Below are 17,060 nucleotides of genomic sequence, written 5' to 3' on the forward strand. Positions count from 1 at the left end.
GGGCAAAGAAACACAAGGAGCTGCTGAGGGGCTGAAGGATGGGGAAGGTGGATCCATGTGTCATTTCTCAAGAATCGCTGTAACTAAGTTCTAGCCCAAGGAGCAGACTGGGGTACAGGCCCATCCAGCTAAGTATTGAAAAACAATCTCCAACCAAGTCTGGCGGGAGCTGGGGTGGGGGCATGGTGGGGGAATGGGCCAAGGAGTTACCCTTAAGGTGGGGATTTGAGGTGGCTCGTGGAGGTCTGCCTAAAGCGGCTCCTTGGATTCAGGAGGTCCTTAGGGCAGATGGAAGGGGCTCCCTGAAGGGTGCAGGGCCACCTCTGTCCTGGTTGTGCTTTAGTCTTTGGTATTTTGGTACATCTCCTGAAGCTGATGTCCCATTCGTTTTGAATTTAGGATTCAGTGACATCTCAGGAGTTTACAGGGTTCCTTGTCTTTCTTTTTTGGGAGGGGGGGGTCTCTGTAGCTTTGGAGTCTGTTCTGGAACTAGCTCTTGTAGGTCAAGCTGGCCTTGAACTCACAAGAGATCCGCCTGCCTCTTGTAATTCTTGTGTGTGTCTGTGAAGATATAGTGGCATGGGGGACACAGTGACACTATGGCAGAGGACAGCTTGGGGAGGTCTGGCTGGAGACTGGGGTAGTGGCCTGCAGTCACTTGCCAAAGGCCTTGGTGCAGAGGGGGGATGGAGGGGTATGTATCTGTGAAACTTGTGTCATATCTGGGGGACCTAGGGACTCCTGCTGGTCCTGTGTGGTCCTTTGATGAGGAAGCGAGGGCAGGTATTCCTGGAAGACCATGGCAGTGGGGTCAGGCACAGAGTTGTAGTATTTGTGTTTGCTGAGTTCTGAAGCCCCCAAGACCTCACCAGGGCTCCCTTTTAAGTCCCTCTATCCAGAGACAGCAGCAGGAATGAGACTACGCTCCTGCCCCAGGAGCTTTACAGTGAAAAGTTTATTAGAAGGGCGCTTATAAGAAGAGGGGACACGGCTCTTTAACATTGGGGTACAATGCTGTAAGATACAAAAGTTAGAAAAATCTAAAACACTATAAATACATGCTTTTTACAAAGATACTAAAGGCCTGGATGGCTGAATAGTGACAGTAACCTCAGCCTCCAGGCATCCCCACACGAGAGTCCACAGCAGCTCACCTGCCCTGGCAACAGCAAAGGCTTCTGGGATAAAGATGGCTCCAATTTCTGTGTGAAGTTTTCACTCCCAGAAGGGAGGCGCCTCAGTGCAGAAGAATGCTCTTGAGGGCCTGTTCTCGCGTGCCACCACTTGTTGACCCAGTCTGGTCTGACGTTTGTGGATCGGGAGCCAAAAAAGCCACTTCAGCCTCCATCCGTGTTCCAGCTCTGCCAGTCACTGTCCTGGGGGAGAGACCTTCACAACGGTCTTTAAAAAATTAAATACCTATCCATCTGAATGGCTTTAAGGAATTGTTACATAAATATGCAAACAGCAGAATGCTAAACATCACTTTTGTCTTAACATGAGCCAGCTGCAGGGGCTGTTTCGAAGGTGATAGCCATGCATCAACATGTTCCTCTCAGTCCAGTACCCCTGTGAGCAGTGCACATCTTCATGCTTGACCCACATCCTGGAAAGTTGCTGAACTTTAAGTAAAGACCACTACTTAAAGAGGCCAAGTGACCGGAACACTGATGCCACTCATAGGAAATACAAGTGAGCTCCGACCAGGCTCCGGCTAATGTAAAGGCACATACATCTAGCCACTTGGTCACACAGAAATACAGTGCAGTGCTGTGGCTGTGTCCCTTCTGGTGCAGGCACCTTTCCAGCCTCTCAGGGACTTAAAAAAGAAAAAAATCAGAAATGGCGGCTTGGGGCTTAAGAATGAAGTCGGATATTTGCCTTTGCCTCAGACAACTCAGGCTTGACTCATGTGTGACTACACACACTACTTAAAACCTTTTTGTGGTCTGAGTGAAGACATCAAGCCCTGGAATATATCCCATCTCTGAGAAGCAAGTGGGAGAAGAGCAAGACCACAGCACCCGGAAGCACCGCGGCTCATTTCAATACATTAATGGGTAGGCAAAGAATCACTGACAATAAAAATAATACAGCACACTCTCAGGACAGTGGAGAAGTCTGCCAGCAGCCTTGCCCTCCCTATGTTCTTCCTCAGTCCCTGCTGTCCACTCCAGGCTTTTCTCAAAATGCCAGGTCTTCTACAGGCCTGGCAGGTGGCCAGCTGCGATGACATGCCAGCACACGCCTGTAATCCACACGGCTGGGCTACCTGCACACGCACTGAGTGAAGTTGGAGGAGCAGGTTACAAAGTTAGCTCTCTGGGGTGCTGAAGAGGAGGATCTCTGCCTAGTGCCAGCCATGTGGTCAGTGTCAGCAGAAACCCAAGGCTGGCACAGCACATGCAGTCAGGTCACCTGAAGGAGCCACACTTCAAAGGCCACCACGCCAGCTACACTGCTTTCCTCCCGACTTCCCGCTGTCCTCTAGAAGTAGAAATGCTGTTCTTACAAGACAAGATGGAAAACTAACTTGGGAGGACACTTAGATTACTCGTACCCAAAGGACCTGTGTTCTCGATGATGGAGTGGCATTTTCTAGATTCCAAAGCCTTTTATTTTCCAGGATGCAGAGAGAACTTGCCTAGAATTTTCTTGTATATCCTTCTCTAGCGACTGGCCAGTAAAGCAAGGGGGCCAAGGAAGTAACCTTCGGCAAGAAGAGAAAAAAAAAAAGATACTCTCAACTTTGTGCCTCCCAGGAGCAGCAATCAGAGTAGCCATCAGCTGAGCACTGCAGGCTCTCGTGCATTTTCCAAACACAGAACAGGCTGTGGGATGACTCCATTCGTGCTGTGTGGAGCTCTTCTCCAGCCAGGCACCTAGGGGATGACGATGGGCCACAGAAAGCCCCTAGGGACTGGGCAGCAAGTAGACAAGGCAGGTCCCTACAAACCACCGCCTATGGCTTCAGTAGACGCCACATCAGAACATCCTTGTGCTAGGCCAGACTCAGAACTTGGGTGACATGCAGGCAGTTCCAAGGACTTCCTGTGTCTGAAGCAGCAGTCCACAGACCGTCTCAAGTCTGGCACAGTGTTCACACCCACTGTCTGTGCCCTCAGGATAGGAGGCATTCAGGACTGCCTTTGGGTTCTGTAGCAGCAGCCTGCGGAGAAGATGCTCATGGGCTTCTTGTGTCTGAAGAAGGCTTGGGAAACATCTTGCCCAGAGCTTCAGGGGCCATAGGAGCCTGCAGGAGAGACAGCAGAATGTGCCCCAGAGACTCTGGGGCATCAGAAGATTGGTCATATCGGAGGGTGCACTTCCTTCCCTTCTGGAACAAGACAGGACTTCCACAGGAAATCCATACAAAAATGTGGATCGTCATTTCACAACAGAAACAGCAGCCAGGAAGAAAGTACCAATTGCAGGTGGCGATCCTGTGTGCTGTGTTCTAAAAAAGCAAGGAAAGGGACTCTTTCTTTTTTCCAGTTGAAGTAATTTATACTCGTTTTCTCTGTCATGGCCACCAGGAACAGTGCTCACTGCACAATATCACTGCAGCAGTTTTTGGTGACAGTCCTTTCCCAAAGCTGGGGAGTCTTACATCCCAGAGTGAAGATGACAGGCCTCTCTGCGCTAAGCCTGCAATTCCCCAAGGTGTAAAATAATTGTGATCGCCCTTTTCATTTGCCCCTGTCGGATTGCCTGGGGATGTCTTACCTTCTGGTGAATTGGCTTCCAAACCTCAGGGCAAGCAGCAGTTGGTGGGTCCACTCTGGTCTTCCAGTCAATCACACCCAGCATTGTTTTATAAGACAGAAGACAAAGAGCCTCTGCTAGGTGACTTCATTAATGCGACTGGCTCCATAAACCAGCACACCATATGCATCAGAATACAGTGCCAGCTTTCAGAGAGACACATGCGCTCCACCGCTGCCCTCTCTGCTTTCTGAGAACACTTGGACGACATCTGTGTCTCTGTGAGAGCACTGATAACAACTATACATCCCAATACACGCAGAGCTTCAGCAGGTCCTTCCAAGGGAGAAGGGACAATGAAGAAATGGCTCTCCCCAGCTTTACCCACTGGCATGTTCCCATCTGCATTCTGGGAAAGTGCCACTGTAGGTCCTCCGGTTCACCAGGTACACCCTCTGTGTGGAAGTGGTGCACAGGGCATGCTCCACTGAAGTTTTTATTCATGATTCTGAAAGCCAGGCTGCTCTTCCAAAGGTACACTCCAGCCCTTGAGAAAGGCACTTCCCTCTTTGACACATCCCAGGCACATCCCAGCTCTCTGACATTAAACAAGGAGTCAGGTGGTGACACGCCACCTGTTAGCTCAAGCCACCAGATTAGGAGCCATGATTTGGGCTTCAAACTGGGGCACACGTGTGCAGCAGACAGCTGTTCATAAAGTCATCCCTGGGATTTTTCTTTTTCTTTTTTTTTTTTGTGGTTTCAGAAACAGGTTGGTGCCTTAGTTGAGAGAAATTTGTTGTCTTCTTTCACAAGAACAAGTTGGATGGAGTTCTCTTCCAAGACCATTTTCCCCAAGCCCACCCTCCCCTGCCCACTCCCTCCACTCCCAGTATCTCTAAGACACACTGGAACAGCGGATACTGGGGGAGCCCATCTGGGTGAGGACCTTGTCCAGCCACTGCAAGGGCCCATTCAGGTGCAGCTCGATCCAACAGGGGGTACTGGTCACTGTCTGTCTTCTGCAGAAAGAGGGGAGAGATGAGAGATTTTAAAATGTCCAGAAGGACACATGTAAGTCAGGACACTGCTTTTTGCCACCTCAAACCAGAGATCTCTTCATGCTAGATACTGCCAAGAGGTGTACCAATAATAATGCGGCCAACTCCTCCAACCAAGGAGAGCTTTCAGTAAGTCAGGTTCTGCTGGAGGGAGAGGGTCTCAGAGTTAAAGGAGGACTATGGCAGGCCCCCATGTATGGCCTGCCTGAATGAAGGTCTCCCTGGCTCCCAGCTCTGCCCCTGCAGCCCCTCCCCAAATCTGGGCCAGTCTGTCTGAAGGAGGGTGTTTTTACAAAGCACTGACAGCCCACATGCTTCAGGCCCCAGTGTGCTGCTATAATCCCATCTACAGCTTATTTTGGAAAATCTTACCAGCAGAGCTAGCCGGGGAACAATTACTGGAAAAACCAAGGCACACCACACATTTCTTTTCCTCCAGAGCACTTACTTTGTCTAAATTCAGACTACTTGGTGACGCAGCTTGCAGGCAAGCTCCCAGAAGCCTCCAGTGAGCAAAGGCTATCTGCTGTGGCCACATGCGGGTGCCAGCTGGAGGTGAGGACTGGGATGCGGGCCCACTTACAGCTGCTTTAGAAAACCGGCTGAAACCTTACTCTGTTTGGCCCACAATGCAGGAGGGCATGTCTGTTCTGGGAAGGGGCCGCACCCGCCACTAGGCTGCTATGCCATGCTGCCAGGCGGCAGTGACGCAGCGAGCTGTGTAGGACGGGGTGTGCTGGCATGGTACCCTGCATAGTGATACAGTGCCCTAGAGAGGGGCTTCTGCCAGCACATCCAGGGCCACTATCCTGAGAATCCCCCTCTTTGATCCTCAAGTGCTTTGCCTGAATAGTTAAGGAGAGTCACACTCAGCGTGGGGTGTCTGCCTGAAGACCGTGGGCCTCCCAGTTCTTTGCCTTGGGGATTTTGCACTAAAGAATTAGTTTTCTAACCTTTCACTCGCATTCCCTAAATGATCTAAATCCTGGACTGAAAGGTTGGCTCAGGCAGTTCTCCAGCCAGACCTTTGGGCTGGGTCATCAGAACATGGCTGGAAGTTCTTCCGCACCCTCCCTGGGTTCCAGATTAAAGGCCCAGAGTGCTTGGCTCACTGGCACCATGAGGCATCCCCGGAAGAACAGCAGCTCTGAAGCTAAACAGAGAAGGTGGATTTGACCTCCATCCTCTGCCGAGAGTCCGACTTTCCATAAGTCATGCTCATCGGGATTTCATTACGCATGGTGGCCTGGAGCCAATATTGAAATGGGTTTGGCTAGGGTGCAGAATGATTGCAAAACAAAACTGATTCCAAACATCTGGAAAAATGAAGAGAAGGGGTGAGGAACTCGCAAGGCGCTGGCTGCAGCTAATATGTGGGTACCTCTGTGTCTGTCTGCTTTGGGGGCTGGGGAGGAGGCATGGAACAGAAGGGCATGTGGCCCTGCCTCCGAGAATGTTCCTGTCCGCTATGGGGAAAGGAGACTAGATTCTCATTAACCCAAGTCTAGACGGTCTGAGGGCCTCGTGAGTAGACCAGGTAGGCCTGGCTATTACTGGTGCCATGTTTTAAGTGCTAACTGTAATTTTTTTTTTAATAAGCTGTTCTTTATAAACACTCAAATCTCCTCATTTGTTGAGTTTAATAGTGGTCAGGGAGACAGTCGCCCTGAGAGTCTGTCCCCAGAGAGACTGAAAACACAGGAGAGGCCAGGATGGAACATGCCTTTGTCTTTTCCACTTAATGCATGTTCTTTTCTCTCCATAGGCTTTAGTTCCTACATCTCTATAATTCCAGTGTCCCCACACTGAGCCTGGAAATGCTGACCAAGCTTGAGAAGTGTTGGGCCAGGCAAAGGCTATGCCACCGTACCTGACCACCACGCCTGGCCTCCCTGATCCCTGAGGACCTAGACCAATGGCTTGGAATTGAATCCTCCCCAACACCTGCTAAAAGCAGCTCAATCACTGACCTGTACTCGGCTCCCCAGCCTTTGACGAAGCTCATTCTGATGGTGCACATGCGAGTCAACTGGTAGACGGCCTCAAAGCCCTGGTTGACAGACTGAGCCAGGAGGGCAGCGAATTCCTGGTTATTGAAGATCTTCAGGTTGCAGCCTGCCAAGCACAGATGGTCAGAGAAAGCAATCCTGGGCCCGCCCAAGTGACTCGATTCACTCGCCTCAAGTGACGAACGGTCGCTCCACTCAGTGGCCACCTGCTCTGTGCTCATGGAAGGATGGGCCTTCTCCATTCCTACACTTGATCTGCATACCCCTAGCAGGGAGATGCACATGCAAGGGGCACCTTCATCAGTTCTGGGGATGCAAATGCTAAAAAGGAAGCCTGGAATTGGGCTTGGGTGACACAGGGATCGTCTGGAGAGGCCGAGGCAGGACTCTCTGGTTCAGAGAGGCAAGGAACCTGAGCCTGGTGGCCAATGCCTTGTGGTGTAGCCACCTGGGCACATGTGCTCCTTCATTGGTATAGCAGCAGGGCATGGGCAGCAAGGTGGGTGTGGGGCCTACTGACACAAAGATGGATACTCTTTCCAGTCGAAAAGTACCCTCCTCCAGGCTCCTCTGATGGCCCTGCCTCATGCTGGGGTGGAGGAAGAGAGCTGAGTCACATGGTGACCTCTCCATTCAAGCTTGGGCCAACGCGACAACAACAATGTACCTAATTCTCCAAGATACAGCTAGAGACACAGATATACTGAAAATAAACCTTGTTTGAAATCCTACTACCCAAGTGCCAAGGGTGCATGACCTAGAAAATAAACACCAAGGTCCATGCCCAGGAACCAGAAAACCAGCAGAGACCCTGTCTGCTGTGTGACTCTGCTCTGCCTCTCCTTGTGACCTGGTGTGTCTGGCGTGGGTAGCGGGGTGGTTGGTCATCCTGACAGTTCCTAAGCTGACAGGACACTACCAGAGACCCCTCAGCCTTCAGGGATGGAGGTGGAGCAGGGTAGGCAAGAGTCTGGGAATACCACCCAGCTTCCACCTCCACCCCTGCATGCTCCCAGGGGAGGTGGGTAGAACAAGGCACAGTCCACACCCCCTCTCAGGGCTGCACCCCAGCCGAGCCAGCAGACTGAACACCCGACTAGTCGGCCTGCCGTGGTTCAGGCCTGCCGTGGCTTCTTCCCAGCTCTGAGACTTAGATGCCCGGCTCGCTCTGAATTTTCTCCCTAGCCTTTCTTCAAGCCACGGGGGCTGCTGGAGAGAAAACGTGAGTTCAGAGAAGTGAGTGTGTTTTGTGAATGAAACCACAAAAGCTGCCAACGCAGAGCTCCATTCCTGGATGAAATTCTCGGCGTTCTTTGGTTTACCCGGCCACAACCCACCACTCCACGGTCACATACTAAGCACAAACGGGAAAAGGAGCTAACTACACTTGTCTCAAGCAATGGCCTGACATAGGCCACGTGCTATATGTATGAGGAGTGCTTTGGCTTTCTGCTGTTGTGGAGTCCAAGCCTGGACATTCATGGGGTCCAGGAGACATCCTCAGAAAACTGTCAACTCCCCAGAATAAACCCCAAACTTTCTCCCTTCACCCAAGGCTCAGAAAGCCTTTTAAACATCTGCCTTCCACGGCACCTCCAGCCAGTGTCCCGCCCTCCGTTTCTATGCCCTTGTTGCGGTGTCCTTCCTGCCACATGCCCTCACAAACTTTACCCCACCACTCCTGGCACCTAATGTCTCCTCCAGGATGCCCTCCCCGATTTCTCGCTATCAGCGGCTGGCCTGGGACTTAGCATCCTCGGTGTCACACTCCCCGTCTTCATCTTGAATGTGCAGGAGCATCCCCGTCCACTCTTTACCCTGCTCTTGTTCCTGCCACAGACCCTGACAGACACCAGTGCACACCCGTGGGTGTTGGAGGGTGCCCTGGGTTAGAGAGCTTCCGTGGTACAAGAGGACAGACTGGTACAGAGTGTCAACAATGCAAACACCAATGTGGAGGAAAGGAAAAAAAAAAAAAAGCCTTCCCAGGCATGAACCAGGGCTTACCTGGGGGGATCTTGCAGACGGTGGCAGGGTGCCAGCCATAGCGCTGGTTGCAGTTGGGCGACTGAACAAAAATAGCGCTGTCGCTGAGGCACTCCGCAAAGACCTCCCCTCCAATGTAGTAGAGCCGCACGCCTCTCCCTAGGGAAGGCAAGACACACTGGGTCAGAGAGGCCGACCCACAGGGCGACAAGGCTAGCTGGGGAGGGGGTATGCTCCCGATAAGAGGAGCCCAGAGCCCAGCCCAAAACCAAGTGGGAGAATGTGACGGGCAGCTCGGGGTTCCTAAAGCAGCTGAAATAGGTGGCCTGGGAAGGAGCCTGTACCCAGTCCCAGGCCTGAGCCCCTGTCTAGAGGAGAGCGGTAATCACCTACCTCAGTGGCGACTGCCACAGTGCCTGGTGAGGACAGCTGCTGCCACCCCACTGCTCTAGTCCCCTCCCCCCACAGCGGGCACAGAAGTGCCTTGGTGAAGCCAGGGTGCTACTGAGGCATCAGCCCTCTCTGGCCCCTTGCCATAGGGACCTCGCTTCACATGGTTGCTTTCCCTTCATCACCTAAATCCAATCCAGAAGGACAGAAATGAATTTTCAATTGGCTCAGCACTCCAGCGGTTATGTAAACATTGAGCTCTGCCAAGTGGGGGATGTCCCCTTATGCTTAGGAGAGGCCCAGAGTGCAAGAAAACAGCTGGACCTGAAGACCAGCGTCGTGTGTATACTCAGGTGACTACACACTGCCTACTCCACACTCCCACCTCCTCTCATCTGGGTCCCATAGCACCTGGTGCTGGGGGATCTCAGTGTCCCCAGGAGGCAGCAGTGGGCGTGGGGGGCCCATTACCAATGTGCCGCCTCGTGAGCTCCACAGCTGCGTTCCGGTTGACATTGGACAGCAGGCCCAGGCAGAAGCGCTCGGAGTTGGAGGGATCAGTGAAGCCATCCACTGTCATGGACGGCTGTGAGGCGTGGAATGTCTCCCCAACTCGCTGGTTCAGCTCATAGTAGGAGATGGAGCACCAGAAGGCCGGCTCACAGTAGGTCACTGGCTGTAGGTCTGCAGAGACATGGAGTGTGTCGAGTCAGTGGGTACCTGCAGAAGCTCTGAAAGATTTTCTCCTCCACTACCCCGTCATCCCAATTTCCATTGCCATACCAGGGACTAAGGTCCTCAGGGTCTGAGGGAGACCCTGCCAGACTCTAAGGGAAGCGATACTGGGTCCTTTTCTTTTGGGCCCACACACACCCTACTCCATAGGGTCTAGCCTTCCAGTGAACAAAAGCAGCCTTTGGAGACAGGCTAGCCCAGACACAAAAGAGGTCAGGACCAGCCAGCACCATGCCCAGCACTATGAGCAACCCTAAGTATGCTTTGGATGTGGTATGGGGCCATGTCACCTACAAAAGTCACCTCCCAGTCTCCTGAGATCCTCAAAGGAGCACGTCAATCTCTGCCTCCCATGGGGCTTTTGCTTTGGTGCCACTTGGCCTGAGGGGCAGCAATTTGTTCATCTGTCATCTGTAATGGCACAGCCACAGTGGCCTCACGAGTTCAGCAGCACCACGTGTGTGAACATGCAGACCAGGATCAGGATCACAACAGAAACCACGGCCCATCTTACGTAGCTGCCAGCTGTTGGGATGACGGGACACAAAGTAGCTCTGAGGGTTTTTGTGGTTGGACAGCCTCGACTAGGAGCTCCTCAAGGCAGACTGGCCACATGAGGGCCGACTCTCTCCTGAGGACACTCTCCTGGGGACTGCTTCAAAAGGAATCAAGTCCTCTCACGTAGCCCAGCTTACCACTTCCATGTCCTGGGACCCATGTAGAGTTAAAACAGCCCTGCCTCAACCCATACACCTCTACAGCATCCCCTCAGCAGGCTGGCTTTTGTCAGCTCTTCCCTCAGAAGCCTACAGCCTCCTGCAGGACTTCATGTGCTGGGCACCACCTCCAGATGCTCCTCCCACTGTAGCTGCCCTGCTGGCCCTGGGGAGGAGCCTCAAGTCCCGCTCACCCTTCTCAGACCTACACTCCCACTCTGGAACACTCTCAAGTGTTCCTGCAGCCACCTGGTGATTTTGTGGGCCTTCGTGCAGGCTAATATCCATAAGTGACTGTCTCACTTGACTGTGAGGTCCTAGAGTCCCCTCTCCTCCCGTGCATGGGGCTCTAGTAAGAAGGGAATAGGGATGGCTCAGCACTGGCCTGAGGATCCTGTCTGCTGCCTGCCAGGCAGTTTCTTAACGTAGAGAGCTGTTGGGATCGGTGCTCAGTCTCTCCTAAGTGCCCAAGTCAAAGAGAACAGCAGATGCTGTGTCGCCCACAGGGGAGGGCCTGGGTGGCCCCTGGTGGTACAGTGGCCCCAATCTCCTGCAGTGCAAAGCAAATGGTTCTTGTGAGAGTGAGGCGGTGACACAGCCCCCATCTTCACATAGTGCACACTGCCAGAGCCAGCTCCAGGGTCAGCATACCCTAAGCTAGGGCAGATGACTGCTTGGGAGAAAGGCGGTCCAGATATGGGATGGTCAAATGCATCCTCAGCCTCCAAGCCACTGGATACTAATAGCATATATTTACCTCATCCTCCCAAGTGCTGGCAATAAAAACCATTCCTAGACACTGTCAGATGTGTTCCAGGGGTTGGAAGCACTCCCCACTGAGAGCCATTGCCCTTTATGTTGAACCAGATCTCAGAATAATTCACTCATGCTCCCTGTGTCAGCCTCTACATCGCCCCTGACCATGGTCGCATCCTCTGAGCCACTGAAGCTATCGGTGGATTCTCTGAGCTAACTCAAGATGTGGGCATGCAGCAAGCAGTATATGGTACCAACAGCGATAATAACCTTGCCTGTGAACCTGGGAACACTCTGGTCCTGTCTTGACCTTCCAGATGCAGAAGGGCAAAGCTTCCTCCCCTCCTTCTATTCTCACGGCTGAGCAAGAGACCGAGGGGAAGGAAGCAGAAGATCAAAGCTACTGTGCAGAGAAGGGGAGCCATGAGACAGGAGCAGCTGTGGCCTGTGCCCCTGGCTCCTGAGGCTGGACTGAGCCACATCAGCCACGTCCGGTCCTGGCCTTGCTCCACGCTTCCACATTCCAATGAGATAAGCTAGATTCTAAACAATTTAGCCACTAGAATGTGAGCTATGCTGCTTTGGACAATTTGTTTAAAAAAAAAAAAAAAAGGCCCAGTGCTAGCCAAAGTTTAAAATGGGCAGGTGACCTGTTGGTGCTGCTAGCTGCTACTGCCCAGGTACAGGGTCACCTACCTTGAAGTGTGTCCCTGGGGACATGACCTTCCACTCTGGTCTGTTTCTTTATCTGTATCAAAGCTGGTTCTAGAAGATAGCTAAAGCTGGCCATCTTAGTCCCTGTGTTTCTGCCACGTTTCAACCTAAAGAGGCAGCAGTTTTGGCTGGTTCAGGTCAGCCCTGGCTTCCTTAGTAATGTGTATAACAAAGTCCTCACCCCCAAATTCCAAAGTCCTGCCCAGGATTTCGTGGGCTTAGTCCAGGCACAAGAGAGTTGGTGTTAAGGTTCCCAGGAACACTGACACCACCAATCCAAACAAAAGCTGGCACACCACCCAGAGTGTCTGTCATACCTGGGGGAGCAGTGTTCTGGGGAAGGGTAAGCTTCCTTGGGAAGGGTGGAAGGCGGCCCTTCCAGGCAGATCTATACCCTCCCTCCCTTAAATACCTCCCTCCAGGCACCCTGAGTATTCCAGTAGGGAGTCTGGGACTCAGATGGACACGCCAGCCATCGGGACTCACAGCAGCTGTGTCATGGCATCAGGGCACAGCTCAGAGGTTGCTACTTCAAAGGGTGCCTGTCTTCTCTGGCTCAAAAACGGGGCTGACTAGGGTATCCCCCCCTTTTAATTCTCTGCAAGGCTGTGCCTTTGGTTCCCTCTCTCCCTCGCTCCCCACCTATCAGCCCTGGCTTTTTCCTTCAGGCACTTTTGCTACAGCGGGTACAAAGCAAAAAGTATAGTTACTATTTCCCCCTGCAATGGTAGCCCCCCCCCCACACACACACAAATCTTTTCTAGCAAAAGTCAGGACTCTGGAGAGACAAGAGCCATGGCTGGTGGAAGTATGTGATAGCAGCCACTGATAGCTCAGCTTGAGACTATGACCTTCCTAGACAAACAAACAAAAAGGTAACAGAGTTGTTAAGGTTTGGGCCTAAAATGTGCCCCCTAGGCTCCTCCAGTTGAATACTTGGTCCCTAGCTGGTGCTGCTGTCTAAGGAGGTTATGAAACCTCTGGGATACAGGGCCAAGCTGGCAGATGTAGGTCCCTGGATGCAGGCCGGGAGGGTTACAGCCTGCCCTGAGTTCTGGTTCCATGCTCTGCTTCCTGATCTACCAAGGTTTGGACAAACTGTGCTTCACGATCTAGCCAACATGGGCTTAGCTGCTCCAGCCACCATGCAATTCTCCCCGAGTGAGAACACCCCAGGTTCCAAAGTCCCCCAACAAGTGCAGAAGTGGTTTACAGAGGCCCCAAAGAGCTGCTGTTTAAAGGCCCCCCTGGCAGCAAGACTGCAGGAGATTGGGGGCCCCGTGGATGATGCCCCAAGGAATACGGGTTTGCTCTGCCAGAGCAAGGCTTCCACACACCTGGGATGTGAGAGAAGACCTTGACTCCATTCAGCCCAGTCCCTGCTAACCTCTTCCCAGAGCAGAGGTGTTGAAGACACGAAACCTCCGCACTAGCCATCAGGGCCGCCACCTCGACCAGCATGGTGTCAGCCAGGCTTCTCAACTGGCATGGGGCACTCAATTCTCCGCTGGCTCTTGGCCAGCCTAACGCATTGGCTGGCTTCAGTTCTGAGCCCCATTCCAAGCTGGCACAGACTCTGTGTTTTGTTTAAGGAAAAGAAAACAGAATAAAACCCAGAAGGCGACACTTGGATTAAGGGGTGCCTATTAAAAACATGTGCAAAAGATTCCAGTCGGCAGAAGCAGAGGGGAGGAGAGGGGCACGCCAGCTTTCTCTGAACCTTAGGCAGGCAATGGGTAAAGGTCTGTATGGTGGGTACCACAGGACTTGAGGTCAGAGCAGAGATGGCCCAGCTAGTCTGGGCCCTCCTAACCCACGAAGGGTGACTCTGCCTCGGCCCTGAAGATTCCACCATCCGACCCCATAGCTCTTCTGGCTGTCTCTTCCTTAGCTGTTTGCTTCCACTGGAGAGTCTGTTCCCATCTTCCCCATCTGTATGACCTTGACCTGTAAGGGCCGGTACCGATGACATGAGACATTCCCCTCATGCAAAGTAATTCATTCCCAGCTACTAGGGCACCTTCTCCTGGGCTAGGGCCGTTGGCCCTCGGTGGCCCCAGCACCTGGATCCTCACTCCACCCTGCCTCCCAGGTTGAACTAGGATGTACGTAGAAGGAACAGAAGCTGCTCTGACCTCAGACAAGTTTGCTAAATCAGACAAACAGCAGGGGCTGAAATCTAGACCCCCTGTGGCAGCTGATTTCCTACCATCCTGTTTGGTGTGTGTGTCTCAGATGCCAGTCCCCACCCCTCTCCTGCTCAGCTGGCTCATGAGCTTCCAGGAGTCTCTTGTTCCTGCCTCCTGTCTTGCTGTAGGAGCGCTGGGAGCGCAGACACACGCTCCCACATCCAGCATTACATGGGTTCTCGGCGTCTGAACTCAGGTCCTCATGCGTGCACAGCTGCACCTAGCAAGTCCCTTACCCAAGCCCCTGCCTGTGTTTCCATAAGCCACTGAAGGCTGCAGCTGGCCTTTAAAAAGTACCATGTCTGGCAGCATGGATCCTGCTGGCTTCTCGTCATTCCAGGGGGCAAGGAGGTGAGGGGTGAGGGTGGGCTTCGGATCCTGCCACCCAGCCCAGGCCTATCCCAGCAGAGGAAGGCTCACCCTGTCAAGGGCACTCTAGGAAGCCATTACAATACGCTCAGCTCTCTGCTTCCCCGGGCTCTTACAAGGACCTCAGTTTCTTCAGCCCAGGCACACCCTACATGTGTCACTGTGACAGGGAACAGCTTACTCACCAGAGGGATTCAACTGTCACCTTTCCCTAACCTGCTGCTTCCTTCCCCTGTTTTCCTCTATCTTCCTGACATAGACACTTGGGAAATTTCAGGTGACCCACCCAGCATGATGTGTCTGAACAGAAACATGCCCAGCTCACAGGCCCTGCTCTGCCAAACAAAGGGCCCAGGGGTTCCCCAGGGTTAGCCTCTGAGCACCATGCCCCACTGGGGCTCAGTCACGCCTTTGGGCCTTGTCACCCAGGTCACTGCACTGCTGACACTGCACAGCTCATCCTTCCCCAGACCTGAGCTGGGGCCTGAGTAGGGAAGAAAATGAAAGACATAACCAGATGTTGTACACTTTCTCTGCATAATAATTTCATAACAAGTTCTTTAAAAGACATACCTGTAATCTTGAGATGTCCCCATCTTTTTCTAGAAAGCACTGTGCTGGCTAGAATGACATCAGCTAGACATAAGCTATAGTCGTCTGAGAGAAGAGAACCTCAGCTGAGAAAATGTCTCCAGAAGAGCAGGCTGTGGACAAGCCTGTAGAGCATTTTCTTTCTTAGCGATGGGTGTGAGAGGGCCCAGCCCATTGTGGGTGCGACCATCATTGGGCTGGTAGTCCTGGGTTCTCTAAGAAAGCAGGCTGAGCAAGCCATGAGGAATAACCCAAGCTAGTGCCCCTACATGGCCTCTGCATCCGCTCCTGTCTCCAGGCTCCTGCCCTGTTTGAATTCCTGTCCTAACTTCCCTGAGTGATGGACTATGATGTGGACGTATTAGCCAAACAAACCCCTTCTCCCCAACCTGCCTTCTGGTCATGGTTTCATCGCAGAAATGATAACCCTAACTAAGACAACACTCTCGGTGTTCTGATCTCCATCGTGCAGTTTGGGGTACCTAGTCACCAATCACAAAGGGTGCGGCATTTGCTACCTCAACAGCCCCCTTCCGTGTGCCCTTCAGCCTACGGCTCTCCTGCACCACACACCTCCGACTGTTCGGTGAAGGTTGCTCCCAAACTCCTGATGCCCCTCCTCAGCTCTTCTGACATCTCATTTTGCCCTCCTGAGAAGTCTCCTCTGCTGTCCCTGGCCTTCACGGCCTCTATCTCCTGGCCACTGTGCCCATAACCCTATTCTCCTCCTGGCCTCAGGCTCTTGTCTTCTGTCCCCAGTGTCCCCTTCTGCCTGTGTCTCTGGCTCTCTCCTGGCCAGGGCCTTCTCTCTACCCCGTCTATCCACTCCCATGATGTCAGCCATGCCTTCAGTGGCATTCCTGAATGGATTTGCTGGGTAAGGGAAAGAAGAAGCCAGCAGCCAGCCATCTTTGTGGGAAGAACAGGAGATGGACCAGACTCCTTCCTATAGGCTTCTTGGAGGTCTTGCTACGCTACTCACCATAGAACTTGGGGGTGGGTGGGGCTTCACATAGGTACAATGTGCTCTATAGCAATGCCTTGGACTAACAGCAAACACGAAGCAATGGTTACAACTTCGTGCCTTGGGCCCCCGCCTCCCTGACTTCCCAGGGAGGTTTCAGAGCATAGCGACCTCTGCCAGTTCTCTCCAGGCCCACCACACCTCTTCAGGGCAGGCCTCCTTATGGTCCCTGTCCTGTGCGCACAGGCCCACAGCCACTTCTTGAAACGGTCTTTCCTATTTCTCTAGCGTGTGAACCTTAGCTTCCCTTAGGACGCCCACCAACTACTTGGGTTTCTTCCTGGTTTTCCTCCCGGAATGTCTCATCAAATTTATACTCTATATAGAGGTCAGATTTCCTCTATGATGCTGTTATTAGGATCTCACCACAACCCCTCCAGCATACCCGCAACCTCCTGCTGGGAGGGCGGGGGTGGGGGGAGTAGAGTGACGTTGCATTCAAGACTCAGCTGTACCTTGCCCCTGCCCTTCCTGCTAGCTGATGACCACATTGGTGACTTCCTTGGAGCACACCTGCTCCTCCAACTGCAATGTCCCTCATCGCGTTCTACTTTCCAATGTCCACCTGGCCCAAGGTGAGTCTGGGCTGAGTCTGCCCAGCTCATTGCATATGGCTTCCTCTTGGGCATAGTCCCCGTCTCTATGCCTGCTCCCTCAGCTCCATAGGGAAATACAGTTGTGGTCATGTTGTGACCATGTTCCCAGCATGGCTCTAGACCCATGGGTCTCAACCCCCTTGATGGGGAGGGGTCAAACAACCCTTTCACAGGGGGTCACCTGAGACTATCAGGAAACACCAATATTTACATTACGAT

At 52.8% G+C, this 17,060-nt stretch overlaps 1 protein-coding gene across 2 annotated transcripts in view; it reads right to left on the reverse strand.

Moving 5' to 3' along the window:
• Positions 1 to 914: 914 nt before the first annotated feature.
• The window catches only part of Smad3 (SMAD family member 3), a 112,097-nt gene continuing 95,951 nt past the window's right edge, over positions 915 to 17,060 (reverse strand). For both annotated transcript variants that reach the window (XM_087905302.1, XM_087905303.1), the window contains 4 exons: positions 9,623 to 9,835; positions 8,783 to 8,920; positions 6,737 to 6,881; positions 915 to 4,727 (listed from right to left, as the gene is read on the reverse strand). In XM_087905302.1, coding sequence (XP_087761428.1) covers positions 4,604 to 4,727; positions 6,737 to 6,881; positions 8,783 to 8,920; positions 9,623 to 9,835 — 620 coding nt within the window. In that variant the 3' untranslated portion in view covers positions 915 to 4,603. The remainder of the gene's footprint in view (positions 4,728 to 6,736; positions 6,882 to 8,782; positions 8,921 to 9,622; positions 9,836 to 17,060) is intronic.

Source organism: Myodes glareolus, chromosome 4 (genome assembly GCF_982192425.1).
Source record: "Myodes glareolus chromosome 4, mMyoGla1.1, whole genome shotgun sequence".
Taxonomy (NCBI): Eukaryota; Metazoa; Chordata; class Mammalia; order Rodentia; family Cricetidae; genus Myodes; species Myodes glareolus.